The following is a 22,382-nucleotide window of genomic DNA, read 5'->3' on the forward strand; positions in this document are numbered from 1 at the left end:
TGGGCTTGAAGAAACACTTCATTTTCATCCTTACCTGAGGGCCTGTAATGTGGGAAAGACTGGATGAAGAAGGAGTTTGGCAGTTTGCTACCAGTCTTAGACTTTGCCCCGTGTAGACTAGAAATACTATTATAAAATCTATTCAGGCTGAGGGGAGATTTATTTACTAAGATTACAGAATACTTTTCAGAAAAGTGAAGTTTTATTTATTTATAAAGTTTACGTGTATTTTTATTTTCGACATGATTGCATACTGAAGGCCCTGCTTTAACTAGAGAGAAACTGTTATTTTAACTGGCATGCCCACTGAATGTTGTGGACTGGTGGCATTGGGACTGGGATGTGCTCTCGGGGCCTTTTGGAGATGGGCAGACTGAGCACCCGAGAAGGAAGCTAACTGGGCAGGATGTCTGTGGGCATCTCAGGGCTGGATTTCTAGATGACTATTGTGCATCTAGTGGCATAGTGTCTAAGGTATTTGACTGCTGACCAGAAGGTTGGCAGTTCAAACCCCCCAGCCACTCCTCGGAAGGAAGGTTTGGGCAGTCTACTTCCGTAGTGATACCTCCTCGGAAACCCAAAGGGGTTGCTATGAGTCGGATCCGACTCCAAGGCAGTGAGTTTGGTTTTGGTTTTGGTTTATTGCGAGTCTCTAACTTTGGCTGATATTACCATGAAATTTACCCAAATGGGTGTTTTAGATGTACTCTTTTTTAAAAAATTGTTCTCCAATACAACTGTGTTTGTATTGTCAGTTGCTCAGTACTCTCTCCTTAGCGCTTTTTTCTTATATCTTTAGAATAAATAGCAAATTTTGTTCTAGCCTTTTCATTTGTAAGTTCAATTTGATAAAAGAACCGTGACATTTTAAAGCAGATACAGACCTTAACAGTGATTCTGTATCACTCTCCGAATTCATGTGGTTGATATAAATCTGTTAAACTGGCTAGGGTGGACTCTTTTATATGCCAGAGAGATGACAGATTAAGATAAAAGGATAACTGATACAGGAAGATTATCATATTAATTATCTTCTCTTGCTGCTTCTCGAGGCCATCATATTATATGGAAAATTGATTACTAAGGTTGTTTTCAGTGGTGGTTTAGAATATAACATGGGCTATACAACTGTGTTTTTACATTTTATTAATAAATCTGTAGAAACACTGCTTTGGTATATAAAGTGTCCGCTATTACTCCTTCAGCCCGTAGCCTTAAAAACAAAGGGCAAAAGAAATAGTGGTAGCCAAACCATCTCTATACCATCTTTCCTCCACTTGTTCAGAATAAGTAAGTCTGCCTTCAGAACAGAACCGCTTAAGCGCATGCACGTGTTGACAGAGCAGAACCCTTCCAGCCCTGTTGCATCTCTGCCATGGGCTTGAGAAGGGCCCTGCAGGTAGTAAGAAAATTCTTTGGGTTGTTTCTTTCCTTCTGCTGTTCTAAATAACAAAAGAATAACCAAAAACTATGTCCTTCCTGAATGGTACCGTTTTTTTTTATTTTAAGTAATACAATCTTCTTTAGAATGAGCAGATTGATAACTTAGTTGCCTGATAACAACAGGTGTTGTCCATCCAGGAAGACTCGCTCCTACTTCATGGCCCAGGGTCTTGTTTGCTGTGTAAAACCATAGTAGCATTATAACCACAGAATTGACAGCCATATCACTTTATTTTAGTAAAACCTAATTAATTAAGACTTTTAAAAATAAAATGGTTAAGTTCCTAATTAAGCAAATATGTTTCTTCAGCATGGTCATGCATTCGTTACAGTAGGAATAGCTTGGATATTGTGTTGACTGTAGAGTTTTCTCCTGTATCTCTTTGTGTTACTGGGCAGCACGCTTCTTGTTTTGGTGTCTTTCTTACTGTGTTGTCTCTTTGCATTTACTTTCTAGTTAGTATTGCTCTAAGCCAGTAGTCCGCACTGTAGACATTACTTTGACAAAACTAAAGAGTAACTGAAACTTTTCTTTCCATATATGGTGATTAAACTACAACTTTATTAACTGTTCTGATTTTTTTAAAAAAATAGTATCTGTTACTTAACACAAAGGAACACACAGACAAAAAAAACAAGTTCATTTTAAAATTTAGCATATGCAGTAGGGGGCACCAGATGAAGGCAAAAATGGATTCTGATATTGTAAATCAGCCACAGCCTGTCTCCTGTTTATATTTAATGTGACAGTTGTCTCCCATTTGTTCTGATGGTTTTAACTTCTGAGAGCTGTATTGAGGAAGAGATTGATAACTTTTCTGACTTACTAATGTAAATGAAACTTCTTACAACCAGTTAATTAATTAAACTAATTTTTTTCTTAAACATTTACTATTTTCAGAGTTTAAAGAAGGGGAGTGGGAACCACATTTGATTATTTCTTTTTTAGAACAAGGCATTAATGTTGTATTTTCAGTAACCTTTCTATAAAATCATTGGTCATTTTTTTTTTTTTAATTAGTGAAGGAAAAGAAAGCCCCAGTGGTTTGAAAGCTTAATTATGTTTTCTTTATATATATATGACTGAATGAATTTTTGAGAGTCTGTGAACCTGTTCCCTGTAGCCAATAAACAGTTATGTAGAAATTTACTTCCAAAAGGTCTTGTTTTTAATATTGGCATTATTCAACAGGTTTTTTTTTTCTTTCATCCCACTCTCTCTGCCATCTAGTCCAGTATCAGATGGAAATGATGCGGAGTCTTCGCCATGTCAACATCGACCACCTCCACGTGGGCTGGTACCAGTCCACGTACTACGGCTCGTTCGTCACCCGGGCACTGCTGGATTCTCAGTTCAGTTACCAGCACGCCATTGAGGAGTCTGTCGTTCTCATTTACGGTTAGTAGGAGGTGCCTTCAGTATTCTTTTCTTCCCTTAACATTATTACTACTATTTTTGCTTTCTGTCTCTGCCTCTCAGAGCAGCCTGGCAGGGCTTCTCAAGTCAATACCAGCCCTGTTTCTGCAGCGGCCTCGGCAGCAGCTAAGTCTAGACAGGGTTTCCTTCTTTCTGTTTATTTTTCTTGCTATCAGAGCCCTGATGTGTACGTTTTGGAATGCTGGAGTAGCTGCTTCATTTTTATTCCTCCATCTCCCCTCCCTCATTGCAGGAGCTGGTGGAACTAGACCAGATGTCTAACAAACCCCGATTGCTGGAGTGTCTGGCTCTGTACGTGACTGACCAATCATAACACAGCTTGCCAAGTTTTTTTGGGTTTTTTTTTTTTTTTTAAATGCCTCTGACAGCAGCGTACAAAACCTGGACTGTTTCTTAGCACAAAGATTTTTTTCTTTTCAGCCTATTTAATGGTGTTTCCTCAAGCTCTCCAGACCAGATGTTCTGTGCTGTATCAGAACTGTAGGCAATTTAACAGCTTTATAGCCTCTCCCCTCCCCAAACACTCACAGTTTGCCATATCTGGCAGACTTGCATATAGTTTCCAGCTGAGAAGTAAATGTAACGTCCTGAGTATCTGTCAGAAAAAATACTAATGAATACGATCAATCTTATGAGCTGCCTCAAAATTGTTTCAGTATGTTAACAATTGGATTACAGTAAAGAACAAGTTGTTAAAGTGTACTTATATTGGCTGGAAACATTGCATCATCAGACCTTGATGAATTTTCCACTTGTTTCAATCTATTTTAGTTTTTATTTTATCACCTATTGCTAAAAGTTTCACTGTGTTAAGTTTCAGACAACGTGAATGTTAACACAGGTTTTAGGCGAATATTGGCATGCCGGAGCCGTTATCATGCAGCAAGTGTTAAGCCCTCTTACTCATGGAGCATTTAAGCAGTTAGTTTTGACAAAATTAGTTTGTCTAAAACTAAAAAGACACTTTGTGATGGCACTTTGACTTTAGTGGTTTTGTTTTTAGAATCCATTTTAACTAAGAAATTTGAACAGTGGTTATTAGAATGGACACATTTTCTTTGCAGGGTTATTCCTTTTAAATTACAGAACTGCAGAAATGCACGCAGTGAGTTTTCATATTTAATATTCACCAGTATTTTTCGCCTAATTATGTAAGATGAATTACTGGTTCTGTTTGAGGAATTCACTTGAAAATATCTTAACTGTATTTTGAGTCTCTTTTTATTCTAGGAAGGAAATTATCCTACCTATTCTAGGTGGGATAGGTGATAGCACCCTTCCTTTTCACTTACTGTTTGTCATAATTGTTTGAATCTGTTTGAAATTATGTTCTGATTATTTCTCTTTTTCATCTTTATTTTGCAAAGACTGTGATAAGTAACACAATGTGCCTAAAATCAATGTTGTTTGAGCACTGGTAGTGACAAATTCTTAGTAATTTTTTTTCTCTCTTTAAATTTGAGATCCCATAAAAACTGCCCAAGGGTCTCTCTCACTGAAGGCATATAGGCTGACTCCTAAGCTGATGGAAGTCTGTAAAGAGAAGGATTTTTCTCCTGAAGCGTAAGTGTTTTGGGGTCTATGAAGACATATGGTAAAGGTTTGGTATTTTTCTTTTAAAACGTCAGTTTGCCACATTTATTGAGTCCTCGCTGGTGGTGTGATAACGCTTTTGCCATGTGGACTGGAGAAGTTTTCGGCATGGTCGAGTGCCACTTAATTTCTCCTTTTCCAAGTTTAAGCTGTTGTTGATGGAATGTCTCATCTGTTGTTCTCACCAAGGGTGACTTTTGTTAGGGTGAGAATTAGCTACTGGATTTAAAGAAATAAATGGTTGAATAAAGGAAGATGGAAGGAGTGGTCAGAGGCTGGCATATTGTAAGCTGTGTCACGACACTTGTGAGCTATATGCCTTCTTTCCTGAGCTCCTGTTTCCTGAGGGAGTGAGAAAGATAGAAGCATTTTCAGGATTCAGTAGAGAAGGCAGATTATTAAAAATTTGAGAATTTCCAAGAACATGAAGAAAACGATTGATAGAGCTGGTTTGCAATCCTACTTAATGGCATTGGAATATTTCCATTTAAAACTTTTAAAATCAGAATTCTTCCATTTTCTGTTAATGATAGGAATTTTGCTTGTAAGTCAAAGTTAATGTTTTTTACTTCACGTAAGACAACTCATTGCAAATTTTCATTTGACACTGAAAGAAATTAAGATGCAAAGAATTTAAAATGAACTACTCCTGAATATACTAGTTAGAGCTAAGCAGGTGGAGCTGCGTCTTTGTTTGTGTCCTGGACCACTGTATTTGCCTTATCCTGTCTTCTGTTAGTTGGCAATCTCTTTAGTTCAGTAGACTTTTAAAATGAACTTTCCAAGAATGAGAGTATTCTGTTGTTCACTGTTTATTTTTTTTTAAATCTTTTACATAAAGATTGTTTAGCATAACTCTGTGATATTTCTATTTCAGTAAAAATGAAAATTTATAGACACTTGATTATAAAGGATAGGTTTTTGTGTTTTTTTTTTTTTTGGCTTAAGAATCTTATTTTCTAGGCTTATGTAGTTCAAAGCTGAGCTCATTTTCACAGTTATTCAAATCATTCAACTTCTGCTTGCCTCTGTAAAGCTCTAGTTTCTCTACTATTTAAGAGCCAGTGAAACAAACAGGAGGATGCTGGAGAGGGCTTGTAATTGAGTAAGATGTATCAAATAGTCATTTTAACACTTACTTTTGACCATCGGAGTTAAATATTTTTTAATATGCTTCACAGATTGAAAAAGGCAAATATCACCTTTGAGCATATGTTTGAAGAGGTGCCGATTGTAATAAAAAATTCACATCTGATCAACGTTCTAATGTGGGAGCTTGAGAAGAAGTCAGCCGTAGCAGATAAACATGAATTGCTCAGTCTCGCTAGCAGGTAGGTAACCCTGCTAATGAAGAGTCCCTCCTAAATACAGTCACTTACTGCACAGGTTACTTTACATCAGGGCTTTGAGTCAGTTGGGACTGATTCAGTCTTGGCCAGTGCAGTGAAATCAGAACAGACCTGAATTTGTAAAATGTGAGCGAACCAGAATGGAAAAAATTACAGATCAAAGCCTTGGAATGGGAGACTTGGAAGAGGCGTAATGAGTCCTTTCAGGAGCCTGATGCAGGAGATTGCATTATTGCTAGAACTATGGGAGAGTAACACACGTTCAGGGTGGCACTGCCAGCCACTGTCTTTGAGCGGGGCACCATTGTTTCTGACTCTGCTGGTCAGGAGATTTGGTAGCTATGCAGCACTCACACTGTCCTTGTCTTCTAGGAGGGAGATTAAGTTTATAGCAGGACATTGACTTGTAATTTCTCCTGGTCCAGTTACTGTTCCATTACACCCACATTTTACAAATGTAAATCTGTTTGATTTCACTTTGTCAGCCATTATTCAACCAGGGAGAACTGGTTCGAAGCCCTATTTTACATAGAGTTTACTTAGGAAATAAGAAAAAAATTGCTTAAGAACATTTTGAGGTTAGTAAAATGTTTGTAACAACATGTAGTACTTGTCTGGCCTTGCTAAGATCCTAGGAAAAACACCAAACTGATCAACTGAACAGTGTTGGAATACTAAGTGTTCCTATTCTAAGAACCATTTGCGGTATCGTTTGTGCTCTGGTGCTGTAAGTGCTCCTGAGCAGAGGTGGGGATTTTTTTTTTTTTTTTTTGGATCAGCTTTATTTACTGTCTGTTGTCCCCAGAAGCTTATGGTGCTATAGCTGGATATTTAATAGCCCTCAGGAGATAGACAAAAGTGTTTCTTTTACCAGTTGCACTTGCCCTTGCTCAGATGAAGATTATGTCAGTTGTAAGCTTCCAGTTGTTTTTCAACTAAAATTTGAATTTTCTGAACCTGACCGTGGCTTTTACCATCTTAGACAATAGTGACAGATTTCCTGTAATGTTACTACTTTAGCTACCTAGTTGTCAAGATCTGTATTAACTGGTATTATGCCGACTGAAGTATTCCAAAACAGATTGTTCCCTTTATGCAATCTGTGATTACTTCCCCACCTATTACTTTTAACAGAAATATGAACAGATTCATTTATATTCTCTTAAATTCCTTGTAAGCTTGATGTTAGTGGTTTTGTGTGGTGAGAGGTAGCTAGCACAAGTCTGCCATTAGCTGGACAAGGTAAGATGATCAATCAATGTATTTCTTGGATGACTGAAAGAAATGTATTTTCTTAAACAATTTGGAGGAGAAGCTCAATTTTTTATCAGTTTTCTAATTACCTCGGATAGAAACCACTAGAACTTGTAGACTTGACTTCCCCAGTATAAGAGATGTAAGGTAAGCCCAGGACCACAGAGCCCAGTGTTCTACTCCATGCTCAGGACAAGTAGGCCAGTGGTTGAAGTGCCACCTTCCATTGCATGAATCCATCATGAAGGCTCTTAAGGAAGGGAATTGGCAACTGAGTGGTCAGCAAAGTGCTAAGTGATACGACCAGGTCGCAGGGCTAATTTGGCACCAAAGACTGCCCTGACTGCAAACACAAATTCATAATAGTGCTTTCATTTGTCTGTTTCAGAAATTCATATTTATCTTTATTGCTTTCACAAGCACACTAGACACACACCTGTGTTTCAAACATTGAGTTGAGAACCTTTTCCAGCATGCAAGGTTATAATTTGATGTATTAAGTATATAGGTGTATATATAATCACTTTCCTGTAGTAAATTTACTACAGGAAAGTGATTGCTTATACAATCCGTGTCTTCACCTCTTCCCAGGCTTCCTTTATTAAGGATACAAAGCAAATACCGCCCTTCTGTTGCTTTCCCTTACCAAAGAGCCGGTCTGTAATGTCTGTTTGTCTAAAGCAGCATTTGTAATAGCCAGGAAAATGTTCCCATTTCACCATAGCAACGAAGCTCTAGACAAATACTTTATAATCGTTTTTATCTTCTGCATTTTACTTTATGGGTAATAGGAAAAAACTGAAATGTAACCATTGTGTATCTCAGTTTTTAATTTCTATTATTAATAGCATGATGACTGTAGGCCAGTTGCCATAAAAATTTTTATAAGACACTTCACCAGAAAATCACTGTTAAGCAGCTTTTTAAACGTTTTGGTTGATCTTGCTTTTCACAATCTATGTTTAGATGCCAGTTCTTTGAGTAACCTGATAATTTGTTCTACACTGTGAGTATAGACTATATCACCTTTAATTTTTTTCTAAAATATTTTAATTTTGGATTTCAATATTATTAGATGGAAGTTCTAGTAATGGTTATTCCATATTAGCCTGTATTAATTTTTAAAAAATGTGTTACATAAGCCTTCAGCTTTTCACACGTGACAAACAATTCTGTTTTTATTTCCCCTTTGAAAAGATAAACTAAAAGTAGGGATCATATATAAAGATAATAAGGATAAATTGATCTGTAGTCAAACCAGACTTAACACTCTAGGTCCTGGTACACATCTGTTTAAGTTATCTGTTTTCAGTTTTTTGTTTCCTTGGCAATAAAAGAAAATGCTGTATTATTGAAACTCCTAACAATAATTCCCTGTTTCAGTATTCTAGTTGAACCAGAAAAAAAGTTCCTCATAAAATTGCTCCTGGTAATGGGTCTGATTTCCTATGAAAGTTATCAGTGAAATGGCGGTTGTTGTTGTTATGTGCCGTCAAGTCGGATCTGACCCATAGCAACCCCTCCTTGGGTTTCCAAGGCGGTATCCCTACGGAAGTAGATTGCCCAGCCTTCCTTCCAAGGAGTGGCTGGTGGGTTTGAACCGCCAGCCTTCTGGTTAGCAGTCAGGTGCCTTAGGCACTACAAGGCCTGTACTATGCAATTTTTTTAGTATTTCTGGTTAAATATATTTCTAAAGAGATTTCCTTTCGCATAAATTGTGTAAAATGGTCAAATTCCTTGTATCTCTGTTGGGGTCACTGTTCTTTCACTGATTATATTTGCTTACAGCACATAATGGATCAACACAGTGGCTCCAGCCATGGGTTCAGACACAGCAGTGATTCTGAGGGTGGCACAGGGCAGGGCAGTGTTTTGTTCTGTTGAACATAGAGTTGCTATGAGTCAGAACCAATCTGACAGCACCTAAAAGCAACACACAACACTTAATACTAGTACTTTACCTTAAAGACATCTTTTGGTAGGAGGCCAGGGTCTATTCTGGTAGAGTCTTTTTCATTATTAAAATCGTATCATCCATCTCTAAGAGTTAAGATTTGGGTATAAAAGATTTTCCTCTGTATATCTGGTAGTACCTCTGCTTTTGTTTTTCTCTGTTGTCAGTGTTGCCCCTACCTCCTCCCCGTAACCCCTAGTCACAGAGTTAGTGGCGCTCTTTCTCTGCATCAGTGGTGTATTTAACAAGTAATCCTGCAGTTCTTTATGACATTTCTTGTACTTTATACAGCTCTTGGGGCTTCAGTTCTTTCATTGGTGAAAATGAAAGGATCTGTGTCTCCTCTTAGGCTAGGCCCACTGTTTGCTTGGCTCTTCTTTTCCTGTGACCACTCATTTACATGTTCTGAAGCACAATTAGACTCTGTCTGGCATGTTAAGGAAAAGTGTTCAGGAGTTCTGGGTTTGAGTTAAACTTGGTTGTTAAGAAAATATACACTGTAGAAATTACATTTGGTATGGCAGCAGTGCTTATCTTAGCATATGTATGGTCTGACAATAAGAGACTGAGCTGATTCACATACCCATGGTACAGGTGTGGGTTCGACATAGGGAAAGGTTAATAACAAGCCAAGTCACATTCCTCCTTCTACCGTTGGTTTTATGTGTATATGCGTTCATTCTTGTATCAATTTAGTAACTCATAATTGTTTAGAGTAATGGCAAAACCATGACGTGAGGTATGACATGTCAGTATATTTACTTTACATTTCAGTAATCATTTGGGGAAGAACCTCCAGTTGTTGATGGACAGAGTGGATGAAATGAGCCAAGATATAGTTAAATATAACACGTACATGAGGAACACCAGTAAACAGCAGCAGCAGAAACATCAGGTTAGTGTTATATAAAAATTCAAACATCATCAAATTAATTTCTCTTAAGTATGGTGCATAAGAATCATCTTCAGAATGATCTCAGTCATCTTTGGGAAATCGTTTACTGTTCGCTAGTAACTGTCATACTTAGAAAGATATTTCTGAATATTCTGTTTCTGTGTATTATTCTTTATATAGTATGTTCCTAATACAGGCATGCATTGCTTACTGTCCATGATGCATTCTGTGAAATAGGACGTTATGTGATTTGATGTTGTGTAAACACCATGTTATATATGGGCAGTTCCCAGATTATGAGTAAGTTTCATTCCTGAGTGTGCCTTTAAGTTGAATTTGTACATAAATTCAAACAGTTAGGTCCAGTTTGTATCTAATGTCAGTTAGTCTACTGTTTGTCTTGTATTAGTATATGGTATACCTTCGTATGAGTAAAAAAATATTAACACAACACTTCTAGGTATACTAATACATCTTTAACTTTAACATACAGTAATAATTGTGATAATGTTGTCACACTTCACAGAGTAGCACCTGTTTGTTATCATGAACCATTGTATATACCTTGCATTTTTCATATAATAGGCTTTGTGAGGGTTGGAACCACCTTTGGACCACTGGACGTTATGTGGCACATGACTGTGTATTGTATATAAGCTGCAGTTGAAAATGCCTATCTTAAGACACTTGGTATATTAAGCTTTGATTGCAATGCCAAGGTTATGCAAATAAGAGATGGTACATTTATTGAGAAAAGCAGAGGCAAAGAGAGTCCAAAATGTCACAGCTCATTTCTTTACTAACTATAATTGGTTTGGTAGTGGCTTATAGTTAGCAATCTTCAGTTCATTTAAAAAACTGAGCAATTGTGATTAAGAGCAAGCAAGTTTGATAGGAAATAATAGACCAACTGCTGTGAAATAGATAGTATAATACAAATAAAAATCCTAGAGTTACCTGCCTACTCTTATATGCACATATATTATGCCATGGCCGTTTAACCTTTTCTTTATTAGTGTTGCCTGAAGGCCACATGATTTTCACAGTTCCTGGAACATTGTTTAAGGACTATATTGCTGTAAAATGTGCTTGGCATTTGATTCATACACACGCGCACACACACACACATACTACCGTCAAGTTGGACCTGACTCATAGTGACCCCTCCTTGGATTTCAAAGGCGGTATCACTAGGAAGTAGATTGCCCAACCTTCCTTCCGAGGAGTGGTGGGTTTGAACCGCCAGCCTCTGGTTAGCAATCAAATGCTTTAGGCACTATGCCACCAGAGCTTAAAATGCTTACTGTAAAAGTAGTGTTTGTATATGACTATTCTGTGTTTGTTGAACTGTACATTAAACTTGTACACTTGTTAAATATAGAATTCTACGCACAACTAAATGAGTCTGACAACATTTGAACATTAGAATTTACACATTTAGTGAAATTTAAAATATGTTGTTTCTATCACGATTAGAATTAAGAAAAATTAAATCTATAAAGTACTACCTTTAACTGAAGAAATGGTGTTTCCAAATCTGATAAGCTAGCTTGATTCCATTATCTGGCTGGTCCTTCATGTAGGCAGAGGACTAGCCTGTGGTATCAAATTGCACATCTGTCATCTCTGGGACAGTTGCTTCTGGAAACCAATCTTACAGATGCTTTTTGAAATTCTAATATGTCCTTAAATTTAGCACACTTTTAACATTCATTCACACCAACACCATTCGAGATTTATCTCAGTTTCCCTCCTATACCCCACAGAAGACTAGAAGAGTCTTCACAAAGCAAGTTACTCCCCTTCTTCAGGAAGAGCTGTCATTTCTCTTTTCTCAGAGGAATCCAGGAGCTTTACTTTTTCACTGACCACCTGGGTTTCTTGTTACCTGCCTGTGTGTAAGGTACTGTTTTCTCTGTTGTTGCAAGCAACCCACAAATGCAGTGAAGCCTGTGAGAGCTCGTGACTGCCCTGTTTTTCTGGGTCTTGCAAGTTTTCCACCTTTGACAGAGTGAAGTCTTACCCCTTTTCTGTCTGTCTCTCTGGCAGGTTTCAGCCTTATAACAGGTTCTGCTTTTGCAGGTTTTACTGTATTAGCTCTTGATCACAAGTTTCTGGTTGATTTATACACCCACACACATATGTATAAAGTATATACAGGTAGTCCCCAATGTATGACGGCTCCATTCAAACCACTCTGTTTTCAGTTGGTTATGACATAAGTTGAATGCCGCCTTTTTTTTTCTCCCAGTTTTCATTACTATTTCCTTTTTTTCCTGAATCAGTATCTTTATAAATCTGATCTTTATCTGTCTTTGGGGGTTGGCATGAGAGTAATAACATCAGCAAATTAGGTGCTGTAACATTGTTTGTAGTACATATTACTAACAATGAGATGTAAAACGGATGGCCAGCCATTAAGTGTGGTTTGTCATAACTCAAATATGTCATAAGTCGAGGACTACCGGTATTAAAAATACGTGTATTTTTGTCCCACCTTCTCTTCAGAGAATCATAGGAATCCAGAGTTTGAAAGTCTTTGAAGCATTGTGTGAGCTAGTATTCCATCTTAGCTAAGGCACAGGGTGGGTGATTATCTCTTGTTACGAATAGTAAATGCAGCAATGGTCACATCACCAGCATTGTTATTCAGGTCAATAGGAGAAACCAAAAAGAATTCCCCAGTGTGGTAGTTCACTGCTTAGTCGTTAAAGGTAGGTGGAGTGTAATGCTGTCATTTACCCCGTTGTCATCACTCACATCACTCACTGCCGTTGAGTTGATTCAACTTGTAGCGACCCCTCCTTGGGTTTCCAAAGCAGTATCTCTATGGAAATAGATTGCCCAGAGTTCCTTCCAAGGAGTGGGTGTGGGTTTGAACCGCCAGCCTTTTGGTTAGCAGTCAAATGCCTTAGACACTATGCCACCAGAGCTCCTTACCCCATTGTAGTAAATGGTAAAGTCACTCCCTTTCACTCACTGGTCACAAGCTTCTTTGCCTTTTTAAGTGCCCTGTTACTTATGTGGCAGTTTTGTTTTTCTGAATTAGTTATAGACTTATAGAACTTGGAGTTACGGTAGCATTTACAGCAAAGGCATTTTGTTTGACTGTTGTCACATTTAGCTACTTAGAAGTAAGAGTTACCGTTGGATACAGTTTATAAAACAGATTGAGATTCAATTCAGGCTAATAGGGTTTTGCTGATCACATCAGTGACTGGAAGGTCTTCTTTCTTCCTCAAGTGGAGAAAAATGTCAAAATCATTTTCCCTCTGAATTTTAGTATCAGCAGCGACGCCAGCAAGAGAATATGCAACGTCAGAGTCGAGGAGAACCTCCACTCCCTGAGGAGGACCTGTCCAAACTCTTCAAACCACCCCAGCCCCCTGCCAGGATGGATTCGCTGCTCATTGCAGGTATTGTTACTGTGCAAAATATGGTTCATTTTCTCTATCTGCTTGGGAAATTGAAGACTATGGGAAATTTACAGGTAGAAACATACCAAAAAAGCTAGTGTATTTAAAATGGTTTCCTGATGAATTTGAATCTGGCACCTGTAATTACTGAAGCTTCAGAATTCATCAGTCAGTGTTATTTCTAACATCTTCCTAGTGCTTCACTCCCTGTATATCTAATATTTGAGCTGGTGTTACACATTTTCTAAAACGGCAGTGTTTCATTTAATTTACCTTTCTGGAAACCAAGAAAAAAATATTTACAATCATAATGAAAAGGAAACTCTGGCTCCAGCCCCTTGCTCTTCAGTTTCCAGCCTAGCATTGCACCCAGGTCTGTGTAAGCAAATGCCTGATGGAATTGAATTTTCCAAGTTGAAGAGAAGTACCTTTCCCTTACTTTGATTTAAATTGTGGCAGCGTGAGTGTAACTCTGAATGGACTTTAGAGGCATTTAGCATGTAATGCCACCTGGTAATCTGCTTCCAACCGTCCAGCCATCGGAAGCCCATGGAGCTCAGTCCTGCTGTGATGCACTGGGGTCAGCGTGAGTCAGAATCGACAGCAACTAGGTTGGGTTGTTTTTTTGTTTGTTTTGTTTTAAGTAGTGGGGACCTTCCTTCCTGTGGTAGAGCTGGATTTAAATATATTAACATTCATGTTCTTATGTGGCTATAATAACCTTACCAAAAAAAAAACCCAGTTGCTGTTGAGTCGATTGCAACTCATGATGACCCTCTGGATGCCAGAATGGGACTGCACTCTTTAGGGTGGTTTTCAGTGGCTGTGCCCTGAAAATGGATTGCCAAGTCTTTCTTTCAAGGTGTCCCTGGGTATGCAACTATTCATTAGCCTTAATAATAATAGTTTCCTATATAAATGTTGTGTTTTTTAGCACGCTTTGATCTAATCAGCCTATTATCCATAAGAGATTTATTAGAATGAAAATTCTGTTAAAAGAAAGGGTGATCATTCATCATTTCTCAGTTCTGTTGATAGATTTTTTTTTTTTTTTTTTTTTTAGCGTGGAAAAAAGAATCTGAATTTCTTGAAACTTTCTAATATAGAGAAATTAAATTTGGGAAACTGAGATACAGTTCTTTACTTAATGTCCATTTGAAACAGAGTTCTATTTTTCATACTTTCCAAAAAATGTGTGAGCAACTTAATGAAAAGACAAACAACTCAGAAAATGGGCATAGGACTTGGACAGTTCCTCTAAGAGGATATTTAGCTGTCCGACAAGAACTTGAAAAGATGTTTATTGCCATTGGCTATTAGAGAGATGCAAATCAGAAACCACAATAAGATACCACCTCACCCCTATCAGAATGATAGGGATCAAATGGAAGACAGTAGGTATTGATGGGGTTGTGGAGAAACTGGAACCTTCATCTACTATGGGAACTTTCATCTACCACTTTACAGTGGTATAGCCACTGTCTAAAACAGTTGGATGGTTGCTCAGAAGGTTGAACATAGAACTACCATATGACCCAGAAATCTGATCCTAAGTATGGACCCTGATGAAGTAAAGGCAGGAATGCAGACAGAAAACTGAACACTAGGAGCTCTGGTGGCATAGTGCCTAAGGCATTTGACTCTAACCAAAAGGCTGGTGGTTCAGACCCATCAGCCACTCCTTGGAAGGAAGATTGGGCAATCTACTTCCGTAGTGATACTGCCTCAGAAACCCAAGGAGGGGTTGCTATGAGTACTTTTCATATTACCCAAAAGGTGGAAATAGCCAAAATGCCTATCAGCAAATGAATAGATAAACAAAATGTGGTACAGTGGAATATTAAAACCTATTGAGGTGAAGTGGATTCCAATTTATAATCTCATAGGATAGAGTAGAACTGCCCCATGGGGTTTCGAAGGCTGTAAATCTTTAAGGAAGCTGATTATCACATCTTTCTCCCATGGAATGGCTGGTGGGTTCAAGCCATCAACCTTCTAATTAGCAGCTGAGCATTTACCCACTGTACCACCAGGGCTCTTACTCATAAGGAGAAATGAAGTCCTGATTTTTACAAAGATCACCCCTCTGCCATTGGGTTAATTCCAAAGGGAAATCTTAACGGAAGTAGATTGCCTTATCTTCATGCACAGAGCAGCTGGTGGGTTTGAACTGCTGACCTGGTTAGCAGTCAAATGCCTTACCCATTATACCATCAGATCTCACTTATATGAAACAAGCAAATATATAGAAACCAAAGATTATCAGTAGTTACCAGAGGTGAAAGGAAGGGAGAAAGAGGGGTTTATGCTGAGGGGGTATTGGGTTTATGTTAATGCCATTGGATGATTTGGAAAAGGATTGTGAGAATGGTTGCACAACTTGAATATAGTTAATGTTACTGAATTGTACATAAAGAAATTATTAGGTTGGCATATGTTTTGTTATGTATATTTTTATCACACTCAAGAATACATTTATAACTAAGGAGAAGACAATGCCTGATTATTGCATCAGAATCAGACTATTGGTTTTAGGCTTAAAAAGCAGTGATGGAGCCCTTTCTTCAAGTGGACTCTGCTCCTGCTCTGTGTTGGGTGGAGAGGCCTCCAGAGGCCCTCTGGACAAACAAAGTTTTCAGACTGAAAACTACTGTACTTGCTCATGTCTGTGTCAGGTGAGTTGGGTTAATTTGCAGTTCTGTGATTTTATTTTCTTATCTCCTTTCTGCCTTGCTCAGGAGAACCAGTGCTGGACTGATGTGCATAGATAGTACATTTTGATTGGCAGCTAATATGCACTTACTGCTGATGACTTTATAAAAAGTTGTGGTTTTTCTTCATTCTCAGCGTTATCATGTTCTTTGTATCTCCCTGTTCTTATTTTCAAAAGAATTTATAATCTTTATTATCCCTTATGGAATTACAGAAAACACTGCTGATTTTCTTATTTGATTATTGTTTCTGGTCATTTTACAGTTTGTGAAACATACAATGACTTGTTCTCTTTTTCTCTTTCCCAAATGCACAGGCCAGATTAACACTTACTGCCAAAACATCAAGGAGTTCACTGCCCAAAACCTAGGTAAACTCTTCATGGCCCAGGCTCTTCAAGAATATAACAATTAAGCAAAGGGTGTTCCCAGAGAGGAGTTGACATGGACTCTTGAGAGCACCTTGGGGCAACTCCCGGAAAAAAGGATTTGCAAATTGAAAAGCACAGAAGACTCCTGTAATGCCGTTGGCCTTTGTTGGCTGTTGCCATACTGTCTTTCAAGCCAAAAAGAAAATAAAACTTGTTTTAGTAGTCTTGGCTCCTTGCTCATTGGTTTCAGATATATTTTACTTACCTTCCTCTCTTTGTTTTGCCCATCCCTGTGTATTTCCAAATGAGAAGACTTGCCCAGAAGTCTCACTGGGCTCAGACTTAAACCCTCCGCCGTCGCTGCCGCTCAGGTGCTACATTTCAACCGTGCAGTCTGGTGCTGCTTGTCCTGACTCCTGACCCAGACGCCCTGCCACCTGCTGTGAATTGGTCTACCATCCTTGCTCCCAAATGGGCACTGGCCCATGCTTCCTGTGCTTACCCAGGTGCCGCTCGGCCCTGTGCCTGGAATCACCTGTCCTGCTTCTTGTGGGTCTAACTTTTCAGTTCTTCAGATGATGGTTGGCCAGTTCCTGGTGCCCAAGCCAGTGGGCACAGGAATTTAAAAGCATAATTTCACCAAACCCATGGCCATCGAGTTGATCCCAACTCATAGTGACCCTATAGGGCAGAGTAGAACAGCCCCATAGGTTTCTAAGGCTGCAAATCTTTACAGAAGCAGACTGCCTCATCTTTTTCCCGGGGAGCGGCTAATAAGTTCCACTCACTGACGTTTTTTGCTTCGCAGCCAAATGCTTTAACCACTGTGCCACCAGAGCACCTTAATTTCACCACAGTACCATGTTCTATATGAAAACAAAATTCATTCTGTGTATGTTTTCATTTAGGATTTATTGTTTATCTTTCCATACCATAAAATAGTTATTCTGGTAATAGTATTGGGAGTAGAGACGAAAAGTGGAAAAACAGTAGAGCTTTGGGAAAAAATGTATTTTTATATTTCAAAGATTATTAAATCATGTGTAAAACAAAAAATCAATGAGCTCTACCAGCTGGTGTACCTGTGAGACTACCTCAGTGATTTCTATCATAGATTCTTAGAAGATTATTGATTATTAAAATGGGGGGTGAATAAAAGATAAAGAGAATTGTTACATCCTTTTTTTTGAGATTGTTTCGAGGGCACTGCTGGGGCTCTGGGGTCAGGGGGTCACACTGAGACCTGGTTCTTCCCCATTTAGTGTGTCTTAGGCAGGCTTTCTGTGTCTATTTATCCAGGTGAGAGAAGAAATAGGAACAAACATACTGCCTTACACAGTGATTGTGAGTGTTGAGGAAGTTAATTCTATACCATGAAATCGTATTCTCATTGATTTTTGGCTTTACAGAGGATTTTTTAATCTTTCAAATATAAAATTAAGAAAATGTGTTTTTTCCCAGAGCACTGCTGTTTGCCAGTCCCCCTTCTCCACTCCTTCTCCACTCCCAGTACTCACTGTTAATAGAACAGTATTCATGGAATGGAATTAACCTCTTTAACACTCTCAGTCACCCCATAAGGTGGTAGTCTTGTCCCCGTTTCTTGTCTGGTTAAAGTATGTAGTACAGAGGTGCTAAGTAGTGGGCACCGGTGCTGTTTATGGACAGGGCTACCCTAAGCAATCTATATAGGATGATGGCTTGTTAGCAGGTGTGTGTTTGGACAGAAACTCAGTCATGAGGTGCATCCTTGAGTCCTCCACGTTTTGTTGGTTCCTGTCATTGCCTGGGATAGACCCCTAGAAGCGGACTGGCTGGTGAAAGGTATGCAGAATTTGAAGGCTTTTTCCCTATATTGGCCAAATTGCCTTCCAAATCGCTTACGCTGATTTGCACTCCCACCTATGGTTATTCTTAATCTGAGTCAACAAATGTTTGAGTGTGGTTGTGTCAGGCAGCGTGTGTATTAATAAACAAAACCGGTCGTAGTCCCTGCCCTTGTGGATTTGATACTCTGTTGGCTCATTTGCCTGCATTCTAATCGTGTTAGGTTCCTAGGTTTGGAATTTTATTGGAGAGTTAAAGTGCCCACGAAGTTGCACAGAGCCAAATAAAAGGAAAATGAGTTCAAACTCTTCCTTAATTGATACTTTCCTGATGGTGAAAGAGTAATTAACAGAATCCATATAATTACAGTGAAATCTGTGAGAGCCAGAATTCGCCTGGACTCCCTTGTTTCTCTGGGTTTCTGAATTTTTCCACCTTTGACATGGTGTAGTCTTACCACTTTTCTGTTGCTCTCTATTAGAAAATATTTTGAGTTTTTCTTCTCTGGTTCCTCCTTACACAGGTTCCCATTAACCGTGTAGTTTTGAAAGATGTGATTGATTTTCTTAAATTCTATATGATTGTTCGGATATCCCTAACTCAGGCAAGCATAGGCATATATGCTTAATGGAAGAATTCAGTAGTTTTTAAAGAGTTAGGAATTACTGCAGTGGGAAGAATTGTTTAGGAAAACACGGCAATGGAAATGAAATCTCCACAGTGTGTCACGTTAGGGAATAGCTTCTGTTCGGCATTTTATTTGAGGGCTATATTCTGACATTCTTCAGGAACAAATACATGTGGTTCATCTATAAATATTTGCAGTTTCTTCAAGTTGAAATGAGAAAAGCTCATAAACCAGGTACTAGGTCTAATAAATCATTCACTTGCCCGAGAACAAAAAAGACAGAAAAAGCTAGCACATTAATCTAATGGAAAATCAAATGTTAGGAACCAAGAAAGTAAACCATTACTGAATTTTACCCCATAATTATTAATACTGCTTTTAAAGCTCCAGAGAGGAGCATTGTTGTTAATGGAGAATGAATCTTTTTTGGCCTGCCCCAAATAAACCAAAAAACCAGACTCGTGCTGGCAAGTCAATTCTGACGCATCGCAACCCCCACTGGATTTCTGAGGCCGTAAATCTTTATGGAAGTAGATTGCCTCATCTTCCTTCCACAGAGCAGCTGGTGGGTTTGAACCACCAATTTTTTGGTTAGCAGTCCAATGCCTTAGGCAGTATGCCAGTAGAGTTCCAAAATAGTTTATACTTTTAATGCTGATAAAACTAACTTTTTTTCCCCTTTTGTGGAAGCTTGGAAATTGAGACATGGTGGTTTAATGTTCACCTAATTAATGGAGCTTGGTGTGATTTCTCATTTACAGCACCTAAGTATTTTAATTTTTGTGTTCTTCTAACGTGTTACTACATTGTTCACACTGCTTTTGTAACGTCCTTTGGAGAGTCTGTATCGGCTTCACTGCCAGTGCTGCCATTGAGCTCTGGTGTGGGGATACTACAGTGTTAAGGAAGGGTTCTTTGAGTTGTAAACTCCTTTCTTAGAATAAAAATTTATTTCTTTAAAATTAAGTACGTAATGCAACATCAATCAGTATTTTTCTTTTTCTTCCCGCTGGGCATCTTTTATATGATGGCTCTTTACCTTGTCTTGGCCCCCGCTGCTTAGTTCGTCTGACTAGTATTTATCAGTTACCTACTATGTGTCAAATGCCCCACGTTGCAAACAAAATTACGCAGAATTGAATCTCTGCCCGAGCTTGTTAACAAATGCCCCTCTGTGCGTGGGGCAGGAGTGTCGCGCAAAGGACAATGCTAAACCGGGTCACGCCAGCCAGCTGTAGAGCTTATTTTAGCAAATGACTCAAATGGCCATCTCTTGAAAGTATGATAAAATCATCCAAGAAAGTAAGTTGTCAGTGCCTTGGAGAACGCTTTGCTCCCTCTTGACAGAGAATCCCTTCCTCACTTGGGGTGTACGGAAGGGGTCACACTGGGTAGTAAGAATAGCAGGAAGGGAAGGATGAAAAGCTGGGTCTGTTCAGTGGGTGCTTTCTGAATCCCGGACAGAAGTGCTGCAGTAGAAGAGCTGGCACCTGCCTACTGGTGGCTCCCAAACTCAATTCCATTCCACTCTTTGGATGAAGACAAGAACAGGTTGATGTGACTCCAGATTACTTAAGAACCGGGGTGAGGGGGTGGGGCACCAGAGCTACAGGGAGTTTGCTGAAGCAGACTGCTGCGGCCTAACACCTGTTGGGAAGAATCTGCTTTGAGCCTTTTAATATAGATGCATAGTCCCTATACCACATCATGTATAACCCTGTTTAGTTCCACAGCTACTGGCATGGCCAATGGCTATGCTGAAGCCTCAGCTGTGGTTTTAGGGATACAGCCCATGGATGTAGGGATGGTTCCCAAGAGACACCTTCAATTAAAGGAGAGGAGACTATTGTGAAGCTACTTGGTCTGTCCCAGGCATGTGATCCTCCAAGTACCTCCTTGTTCAAGATCGTTAAGCCCTTACATCAACTGCCGTGTGATCAATTTATTGTTGTTGTTGTTGCTATGTGCTGTCAAGTCGGACCCAACTCATAGTGACCCCTCCTTCTGCAGTATCACTACGGAAGTAGATTGACCCATCTTCCTTCCAAGGGGTGCCTGGTGGGTTTGAACCGCCAGCCTTCTGGTTAGCAGTCAAGTGCCTTAGGCACTATGCTGCCAGAGCTCCTATTATTATTTATTGGAACCACAATTTGATTCCGTGGGATTAGATGTTGAGTCCAATTGCATTTTCTTATGAGTTAGGCAATCAATTTTCAGTCCTTTCATTGCATCAATAGCAAGCAATCCAAAGACTGATGAGGGCCTCAGAGTGTAGAATGGAAGTGCTCCCTGGAAGCTCTGTGAACCGAGGGGCTAGTAGAGGGAGGCAGACTCCAGGCGTACTCTAGAACTTGCTGCAAGTCCTTCCAAACAGATTGCTGATACACGTTCAGTTTCTTTTCCATGCGTGTTTCCTCCCCTTGAAAATCAAGTATAAGAAAATTCTACTCCTCAGATCATCGTATTTTACTGTAAAGAAAACTAAAAGACTTATAGTTTCATTTTCTCTTTTTTTTTTTTTTAAATAAAAAAGTCGCTGTCTTTACCTTTGAGCAAAAGTGAAGTACCTGTCACTTCTTCATTGCCCTGTAACAGTGTAGGGTGACCTGTTTGCAAGTGTCCAAATTTAAAGTTGAGTTGATTGCAGTAGGAAAATATTCTCACTGCTTCTGGCATTTCTATCAACCTCAAGACATAAACTCAGGTGTCTCTTCTGTTTCCTTCAGTAATATTTTTTTTCATTGACCCTTCTCCAGGGCACAGCCATTTCTGGCATCTTCCATCTTCCTTTGTAGACGTGGAGGCAAAGGAGTTGTTTAACTTTCAGTGGTGTTTACTGCTGCTGACGGTAAATGGTCCTTGCCTTCTCTTCTTGGACCCAGAGTCTCTCTTGCCAGTGTCTTACTTTGTGTGTATTGGAAACGGTTCTTATTTTGTCAAATCTCCTGGGTAATCTTTCTCCACCTTTGTTTATCTTGTCGTTTGGCTTTTACTTGCTGAACTCATTCCTAGACTGAATCTGCCAGTGAGTCTTTAATTTTCATACTTACCCTTCTCCAGTTGGAGCTCTTAAAGTTGCATTTCATTTTAAAAATAATCACAAAGATTTTAATTTTTTTTTTCCCCAGATCTAATCATGCATCCCTGGCTGACATAATTCTCCAGTCAGACAGGCAAGTGTCCCTATCACCTCATCTTCCAGATCACAATGGTGAGGGTCTCTTTTTCTCTTTGATGGGTGCAGTTCCCATTATTGCTAATGAGAGGTCTTTATGTGCATTAAGGGGAAACTAGACCTCTAATGAGGTACAGAGAGGAATTGCAGCTGCTGATTGCCACTTCTCGCCCACTGTACTAGAACAGAAACGCACTCTCAGGAGGCAATGGGCCAAAGAAACGCTAAGTGCATGTGCTGCCTAGAAAAGAATCTAGTCTGCCTTAATGGACATGAGGTGTTTTGGCTTGGAGTCTCTGATCTTCCATACCAGCTGAAGGGCACCCCT

The 22,382-nt window shown here is 39.1% G+C and overlaps 1 protein-coding gene across 1 annotated transcript in view; it reads left to right on the forward strand.

Moving 5' to 3' along the window:
• EIF3H (eukaryotic translation initiation factor 3 subunit H) overlaps positions 1 to 16,468 on the forward strand; it is a 127,614-nt gene extending 111,146 nt beyond the window's left edge. The window contains exons 3-8 of the mRNA XM_007946856.2: positions 2,675 to 2,842; positions 4,345 to 4,444; positions 5,656 to 5,805; positions 9,806 to 9,926; positions 13,210 to 13,342; positions 16,371 to 16,468. Of these exons, the coding sequence (XP_007945047.1) occupies positions 2,675 to 2,842; positions 4,345 to 4,444; positions 5,656 to 5,805; positions 9,806 to 9,926; positions 13,210 to 13,342; positions 16,371 to 16,468 (770 nt within the window). The remainder of the gene's footprint in view (positions 1 to 2,674; positions 2,843 to 4,344; positions 4,445 to 5,655; positions 5,806 to 9,805; positions 9,927 to 13,209; positions 13,343 to 16,370) is intronic.
• The last annotated feature ends 5,914 nt before the right edge of the window (positions 16,469 to 22,382 follow it).

Source organism: Orycteropus afer, unplaced genomic scaffold, assembly GCF_000298275.1.
Source record: "Orycteropus afer afer isolate SDZICR_OR568_19922 unplaced genomic scaffold, OryAfe1.0 scaffold00173, whole genome shotgun sequence".
Taxonomy (NCBI): domain Eukaryota; kingdom Metazoa; phylum Chordata; class Mammalia; order Tubulidentata; family Orycteropodidae; genus Orycteropus; species Orycteropus afer.